This window comes from Gobio gobio, assembly GCF_949357685.1.
Source record: "Gobio gobio genome assembly, chromosome: 11".
Classification (NCBI taxonomy): Eukaryota; Metazoa; Chordata; class Actinopteri; order Cypriniformes; family Gobionidae; genus Gobio; species Gobio gobio.
In genome coordinates this window covers 47,951,740-47,960,830 of record NC_137104.1, presented here as the reverse complement: position 1 = coordinate 47,960,830, position 9,091 = coordinate 47,951,740, and the positions used below count along the sequence as shown (strand labels likewise).

At 37.6% G+C, this 9,091-nt stretch overlaps 1 protein-coding gene across 1 annotated transcript; it reads left to right on the top strand.

Annotated features, from left to right (window-relative positions):
• The first annotated feature begins 407 nt into the window (after nucleotides 1-407).
• Nucleotides 408-5,561, top strand: LOC307134430 (E3 ubiquitin-protein ligase TRIM39-like). Its single transcript, XM_079830171.1, has 7 exons — nucleotides 408-540; nucleotides 1,563-2,134; nucleotides 2,309-2,404; nucleotides 3,404-3,637; nucleotides 3,729-3,867; nucleotides 4,604-4,639; nucleotides 4,824-5,561. The coding sequence occupies exons 2-7, from the start codon at nucleotides 1,565-1,567 to the stop codon at nucleotides 5,369-5,371; spliced, it is 1,623 nt and encodes a 540-aa protein (XP_079686297.1). The 5' UTR covers nucleotides 408-540; nucleotides 1,563-1,564; the 3' UTR covers nucleotides 5,372-5,561.
• Nucleotides 5,562-9,091: the final 3,530 nt, after the last annotated feature.

Sequence of the window (9,091 nt, the reverse complement as noted above, 5' to 3'; positions counted from 1 at the left end):
GTTTCTGTGAGCTTACTCTGAGTTTTAGCTGTCACGTGGAGTTCATTTGCTGGTCATGCAAAGACAGAGGTCTGGTTGTTTCTTTGTCTTGTGACAACCACGAGCCTTTTGTCCTCTTTTAACTGAGTTTGGTGGCGAGTCCATAGGAAGTCAGAACTAGTAGCTCCGGGCAGAAACAAACCCCCCATCTCACTCGTGATGATGATGGTTTCCTGGAGCTGCATTGTGCTTTGTTGAAAAGGATGTTAATTTGATCGAATCATTGGAAGATTAACTCATCTATATGTCTGCGTCCATAATTGCTACAAATAGAAATGCTGAGATTAATCTGACAGAAACATCAGTCATAATACACCGAACACAGGGACAAATGAAAGTGTGAATACAGGAGGAGCTCTGACATCACTGCAGTTCAGAGAGAGATTCAGAGAAAGTGAAACTCAACAACAACATGAATGCCTGAAACGATCAACCTCTTCAAATAACAGAATATTTATTGAGCCGTTCAAAGAGTCTTGTGGACACATCTGATCCTCACAGGTAATGATAGAAATATAAGAGAGATTGAGCTGAACAGGTTTCTAATGGATGTGATCTGGTTTAGTAGGTTTATGTCAAACTGGAATAAGTTGAACAGAACCAGGTTTAAACATGTCAAATACTCAACTAGGTCTACTTTAGTTGTTTACTGCACTGAATGGTATCAGAATTGTATTAAAAGTGTGTCATTTGATTGGTTGTGAAGCAAAGTTTGGAGTTTCGGTCATTTTGTCCCTTGACATGAAGACTAAAGAAACAGGAAGTAAAGGAGCTGCAGACAGACTGAACACAAACCTGATAAACTGCAGCTGAAAATCACGTTTACATTAAACAAGATTAAAACTACACTGTCATACACACTGGACTTGGTCACATAATATTTGTTTAGATATATATGTATTTGTAGGTAATTATATGACTTTGTGCTGTTTCTGATCTAAACAGAAGGCAGAGGAGTGATTGTGTTTCCCTCACTATCAATGAGATTTTAACACTTTAATATAAATATTGATTAAATGGTCATGAGAGAATATGTAACTACAAATATGACTTTTGAGGGAAGATGTAGCCTATTCGTAAAACAAATACAGCAGCAGAGTATTGAGGATATACCTCCATGTAAGTCAGTGACACAGAAAAGAATGAATCAGGGCATGAATGATGTTCACTCTTCTCATACAGTGATATTTAAAACAGTTTACAGGTCAGGCATGTACAGTACGACATAACATTAAGGGACTGATCAGCTTATCTGGGTTCATTTTGCAGTAATGACCAGCTGACTGAACATGATCTCTGATATATTTGAGAAATCATTTTGGATTTCTTCAAAGCTGCCTTTACATTCAACCAAATTCATGAAGTCATCATGGGTTTATTTTTTAAACTTGTTGATTCTATTCCTTCTCTGTCTGCTCCAACTCATCCATTGGCTATGATAAAATCATCATCATCTTCATGTTTTAATTTTCTTCAAACTTCAGACTAGTCCGGTGATTTATCTTCATCATTTCTCTCTCCAGCGATGTCTTCCTCCAGCGGTCCACTGACTGAGGAGCTTCAGTGCTCTATATGTCTGGACGTGTTCACTGATCCAGTCAGCACTCCATGTGGACACAACTTCTGCAAGACCTGTCTGAATAAGTGCTGGGACAACAGCCAGACCTGCAAATGTCCATTATGTAAAGAAAAATTCAAGCTCAGACCTGATCTCAAGATTAATACCACACTCAGAGAAGTTGTAGATCACTATAAAAAGAAAAGTCCTGAGAAAAAACCTGATGTTCTGAAAAAACCTGAAGTTGTGTGTGACTACTGTGTGGAAATAAAGCAGAAAGCCCTGAAGTCGTGTCTGGTGTGTCAGAGCTCTTACTGTGAAACTCACCTGGAGCCTCATTTGAGAGTGGCAGGTTTAAAGAAACACAAACTGATCAATCCTGTGAGTAATCTGGAGGACTATATCTGTCAGAAACATGAGAGACCTCTGGAGCTGTTCTGTAGAGATGATCAGACAATCGTGTGTCTGTCCTGCACTGACGGAGATCACAAGAACCACAACACTGTTCCTGTAGAAGAAGAGAGTGAAGAGAAGAAGGTATAAGTTACTGTTAAAGCTACTTTTATTGGGCTTTTAAGGGCTCAAATCAAGAGGAAACACATTTTATTTAATCTTATGTAATAAAAGCTTATTATGAAAATAATTGTTTCCTCAGAAGACAGTAAATCTCTGATATGATAAATGTGTGTGTGTGTTGTTCTCTGTCTATAGACTGAACTGATGAAGACACAGAAAGACGTGCAGCAGATGATCCAGGACAGAATCAAGAAGATTCAAGACGTCAAACACTCAGCAGAAGTCAGAAAAGTGAGTTTAAAATAATTTTAAATAACTTTTAAAAAAAGTTAAATAGGTCCTCCAAGAGTCCTGATATACAGTCCAACAGCACTGGGACTTTTCACAGTTTGTATCACTCCGCTTGTCTGTGTTTGTTCCAGACAGTCTGTCAGTCTGTGTTTTAGTGCTGGGGATTTTAGACTCGTTGTGCATCAATACACCAGTTACATCGATAGACCAGTAGGTGGCGACTAGTGACTTGTGTCTTTATGAGAGAGTTGTTGATTTCACTCAAACAATTAAAAACAGAAGATTCATTCAGGAACGAATCACCACTACATTGGCTGCATCAGAAATCGCATACTTCCCTACTATATAGTAGGTGAATAACAGTAATAACAAGAGAGGTCCGAATTCACAGTACACATAAAAGTGTAGACAAAAAGTCCCCGGATGACCTACTGCTTCTGGCGAGATTCTGAAGTGTGCATACGATGGACAACTGATGCTGGTATGTCACATGATAATTATAACATGGCGGATGTAGTACGTCTAGAATAGATTATATTCATACTACACACATTCATACTATATAAAACATACTACTTTTTTAGCGGCCATGAAGTAATTACTTCAAAATAAGTCCCTGCTCAAGAGAGTGTGTGATTTCAGACGCATCCAGTGTGTTGCGGCTTTGTTTGAAGCTCTTTTCGGTGGTCCAGGCAAATACACACAAAGTGACGGACAATAATTTGTCTAAGATGTAAGTTATTTAATATTAACTTCTTGTTCAAAATCACACTCGCAGTCGCGCTGTTGATCTGAATATCAACATGTCTGCGATCACCTGATCACTTAGTAAAGTAATAACACACCTCTCCTCAACAAGACGTGATTTGAGGATTCATTCATTGCAAACGGTGCAGAATGAAGTTTAATATTTTGGTTAAGGGATTTTGAAATCCCTCTAAAAACACAGAAGTATGAGAAATAGAAATTAATAATTAGTTGATTGTCCTGGTTGAGCAGAGAAACACAGAGAAGGAGAAAGCAGCCCGTGTTGAGCTCTTCACTGATCTCATCCGCTCCATTGAGAGATGTCAGACTGAACTGCTGGAGATGATGGAGGAGCAGCAGAAAGCAGCAGAGAAACAGGAGGAAGAGCTCATTGAAGAGCTGGAGCAGGAGATCACTGAGCTAAAGATGAGAAACACTGAGCTGGAGCAGCTCTCACACACTGAAGATCACCTCCACCTCCTACAGGTCAGTCAACATCTCTCTGATCAATGATAATGCAGTATATGACACCATAACACTCCCCATGCTGAAGGATTTCCCCTCTCTCCTGCTGTAGATTTACTCATCCCTGTGCAGCTCTAGAAACACCAGGAACTGGCCTGAGATCAGTATGAAGACTGATGAGAGTCTGGAGACTCTGAGGAGAGCTCTGACTCAACTGCAGGACACTCTACAGGAGAAACTCACACTAACTGGTACGACAATATCAAATACACCATACAGATACAGATTTCATCATCTTTTAATATCAGTAATGAAGAATGAGTGTTGTGTGTTTGTGGCTCATTTTCAGCTCTAATTTCAGAAACATGCAGTAAATTGTAAATCTTGTTTTAGAAACTTCATCACTGTAACCAGAAACTTGAGGCTTTAGTACATCTCCAAACACACTCATTTTCTGCCATTTTCTGTTGGTCTTTTCAGCCGTCTCATCTAAATGTTGTGATTATGTGTCAGATAAAATCAGTTTAGCAGAAGGAAATCAAATCAATAAACATCATGGATTTAAGATGCACATTTGTTTAGAGGAGAATTTCAGACCTGTAGTTCAAAGAGCTTTGCATTGCTGGGCTTTCATTTTAATTTGATTAAAGTTTACTTTTATAGTTTTGTCTTTGCTGAATAAACACAGCACTATTCCAATCCAAAACTGAGATTATTCTAAAATAAAAATATAAAATGTTTCACAAAACATTCACAAAGATGTTCTTAAAAGGAGGAATATTTAGAGCTCAAACACACAGGGGTGAAGGAGACACACACTGATCAGATAAAACATGATGTTGTGCACCAGGGGTTTTCAAACTGAGTGACAGGGGCTCTGTGGAAAATACAGCTGTTGTAAACAATTCTTTAAATATAACCTTAAAGCTTGTCTATAATTCCACACATAAACATGTCAAAGATCTGATGATGTTTTATTTTCATTAGTCTCTACAGATCTGAAGAAGATGCAGCAGTATGCAGGTACTGTGTGTGTGTGTGCGTGCGTGCGTGCGTGCGTGTGTGCATGTGCGTGTGCGTGCACTACACTAGATTGCATTCATACACTCACAGCTTCATCACACACCGTATGATTAAACACTGATTACATATTATAAACATCGTCACAAAATATCTGTGTTGTGATTCATATTCTCTGTTTTCTCAGTGGATGTGACTCTGGATCCTGATACAGCTCATCCTCGACTCATCCTGTCTGATGATGGAAAACAAGTGATACATGGAGACATTAGACAGAAACTCCCAGACAAACCAGAGAGATTTGATCCATGTCCAAATGTCCTGGGAAAGGAGGGATTCTTCTCGGGGAGATTTTATTTTGAGGTGCAGGTGAAGGAAAAAACTGGATGGGATTTAGGAGTGGCCAGAGAATCCATTAACAGGAAGGGAGTGATCACACTGAGTCCCAGTAATGGATTTTGGACTGTGATTCTGAGGAATGGGAATGAATATAAAGCCGGTGATGATCCTGCTGTCTCTCTGTCTCTGAGAGTGAAGCCGCAGCGGGTCGGTGTGTTTGTGGATTATGAGGAGGGTCTGGTCTCCTTTTATGATGTGAAGTCCAGCTCTCATATCTACTCTTTCACTGCTCAGTCTTTCACTGGGAAACTCTATCCATATTTTAGCCCACATCTAAACAATGGAGGTAAAAACTCAACTCCTCTGAGCATCACACCTGTCAGATACAATAAATGAATGTATACACCTGAAATGAAATACACAACGAGAATAATGATTTATATAATAAAAAATCTAAAACCTGTTTAGGTATTTTTTTCATTGTTAAAATCATTTTCATCTTGACATTTTTCCCATCTCCAGCTGACAAAGTGAAATTGCCTGTGATTAATGTTTTCATCAAAATAAACCAAACTATGATAACACTAATAAATCTTATCAAGGCTGTTTCTACCATTTCAGTTACAGAATGTTCTGTGATATTACTGCGGTACATCAGATATACAGTATATCATCGAACTGTATGATTACCATATTCATATACACAACTATATGGTACTTCAAGGTATAATAATAATAACAATAATACAATAAAAAACAAAACAAGGTACCATGTCAAATATAAACCTCAAACTAGGCATGTTTACCATAAGAATAGAACAAATTAGAAATTCAATAGACAAATGTAAACACACATCAGATTCATTAAAATGCTCTTTTTATTGATAGAGTTTAGTATAGCCTACATCTTCAAATAAAATATAGGACGCATCACATTTGACACACAGGGGCCCTTTAAGATAACCTGAGGCCCCTGGACTACAGCATTACTGCAGCTCATGTTCACCAGGTTGCGCTATATAGTTTCAAATCAGAAAATACAATACAATAAGATTCATAGAGTCATGAAAATATTATTTTAAAATTGCGAACTGATAAAATGTATCTCATAAAGAGTTGTATTAAAGTCATGTAAATTTGTTTAGTGATTTGTTTTTAGTTCTTTGTTCTTTGTGAGTGCTACGTCTGGTAAATCATTTTTGATTGTGTATTTTTTGTCCTAATTATGATTAATAATGACGCCTGCACCACTCATTAATGGCTGAATGTATTGGAGTCACATTTTAAAGCACTGTTTGTGTTTTGAGTGTGTATCGCAGTATTTAAAACATGATGGATTGAGTGATTGCAGTGTTTAGTTCGGATGGTTTTAACAGAGATGGCTGGACAAATGTTCTGTCCACTGAGGTTTAGGACACAAGATGAAACCAAAGACCCCAGAGGACGCTTTTACGGAACCCGGAGTCTCTCCTGGGACAAAGGCACAATTTTCATTTTTCTATAAACAGGGTCAACTGCATCTAAGGGAAGAGTCACGAGAATTTCTTAAACCAATGGCTACACTCTAAAAAAAAAAAGGTTCTATATGGCACCAAAAATAGTTCTTGGCTCGTAATCATAGGGGAACCTTTTTTAGTGCTATATAGCACCAATTTTGGTGCTTCAGTGGTTCTTCAGCGGTTCTTCACCGGTTCTTTGACTAAGGTGCTATATAGTACCTCTGAAGAACCACTGAAGCACCAAAATTGGTGCTATATAGCACTAAAAAAGGTTCCCTTATGATTACGAGACTTTTTTTTTAGAGTGTACAGATTATGTTTATGAAGGGGTTTGGAAAGATTATTTCTGCTTTGTGATGTTTTTCATACTCATATATTTGTTTCTGGACCTTTTTATGTAAAGTAGGTCTATTTGTACTTAAAATGTATATGATTGTCATTAACAAAATGTCAAACCAGCTGCATTATCAGCATTAAAGCTCAATATCACAGACCTTCCCTTTCCAGGAACTCAGTGTCTCCATCCGTCCATGTTTTCCTCTGGATGTGTAAAGTCTGATGACAGTGATTGGTGTGTCATTCTTCAAGTATTGTCTTCTGGATCAGCACATCCACACTAAAGCACCTGCACTTCCTGCTCTTTGTGTTTAAACGTCCTGCAGTGAGAAACCTTTAATTCTGCCATCAATCATTTAGAAATGACACGTTCATAGTCATCTTTTAGTTCTGCGTGCCCTTATTTGGGATAAAAGGGGCAAAAAATAAATGTTTCACACAAGATTTAAAATCGAGAGTAACTAAAAGCCATTAGAATGAACTTCACATAGAGGGTTTACACAAGCTCAGAGATGTTAGGGTGAGTTATATATGCAGGATTTATTACCTTTTATCAGACATTTTATCTCAGAAACGTATAGGTACATGTATAGTTTTTTTTAAGAGAAAACACAATTTGACTGAACCTCAAATGTTATTTGAAAGTTGTTGTTTTATATTTGTAACAAACATGTTATAAAAGGAAACACAACAGCAGGAGCGGTTTTACAGAAGACGTTCATGTGCAAAAATACATCAAACATTTGAAGAAGAAAAAAAAAACTTGAAAAGTATTATTTTGAAAGCAATACAAATGGGAAGCCACCTGTTAAATCATAATTAATATGTGAATATTACACGTGAGAATTATTACAAGTGAATTTTACAGTGCTCTAATTTAATGCACCAGTGCATGCAGTGTACTGTACAATTCACTGTTTAATACAAACATCATTTTCTGTCCACATTCTAAAGCATCATTACATGATTCAATCCGGTCTCACATATTCACATATTAAGTCATTTGGGTCGGTGTGTTTTTTGTTCAAATGTAAATTTCATTGAGGAATGTTCCTGTTGGAGGGAATTTAAAGGCCTGATGTTAATGCAAACACATGGAAAAATTACTCAAACATAAAATATGCAGCTCAAATGATCCGAGTTTATCATTTAAACTAGAAAATGCATTTTGTATGAGAAAAATGAGAATGTAACACCAAAAAGTTAATGTACATCATACATTTCATGTATAAATGATGTCAAATGTTTCATAAATGTGTGTATATTACACTCAGGTCTGTTCTTCAGCTCATCTACAGAAGCAGTTTCAGTTATTTGGCATTGTCTCTTGTTTCTGACAGAGCGTTTCTGTAAGCAGCTGAAGGCACTGCCAATTGAAGAGCGCTCTTATAAGGACACATTAACACACACTGACCTGTTTGTCGCAGGCGGAACATTTTTGGGCGTACAGGTTACTGTACGTAACGCCACCCTGAACCAAGATTTGTGAGAGAATACCAACAAAAACACTGGAATTTACTGGAATACAACTTAATGAAATCAAAGCAGAAAATACTCAATATTTAGATTAATATTCAGATATGTGTAGTTTACAGTGATCGCAGTGATGTTATAGAAGAACAATTTTGGGTTTCACATTGGACCATTCAGTGAAGAGTTTTGAAGACAAGACACAATTAATCATTTTAATGATTACATTAAAAACAATTTGCAAACATTTGCGTAAGTTTTCAGAAATATTATGTAAAAAAATGCAAATTAGGCATAATCTAAATAACTGTGCACTCATTTTCATAAGCCTGCTCTTTCTCTCAGACAGATCTGTAGAAGGGCTGAACGCAAGTGGTATAAGGACTAAAAGTGTCCTATGAAATCTTAAAGGATTCCCTCTCTGCTAATGCTCCCAAACGTAAATATTTTTCAGAGTTGATTTTATCTGACAGTAACAGACCTAATGCCTTATTTCCAATAATGATTACATCGCGTGGATGGCCGGGTGCGTGTGTGTCGCTTACCTGGGGAACACATGGCACCAGGATGCACTATGGGAAGAAGCCGGCGGAGGCAGTGTGATGCTTTGGGCAATGTTCTGCTGGGAAACCTTGGGTCCTCCATCCATGTGGATGTTAATTTGACACGTATCACCTACCTAAGCATTGTTGCAGACCATGTACACCCTTTCATGGAAACGGTATTCCCTGGTGGCTGTGGCTCTTTCAGCAGATAATGTGCCCTGCCACAAAGCAAAAATGGTTCAGGAATGGTTTGAGGAGCACAACAG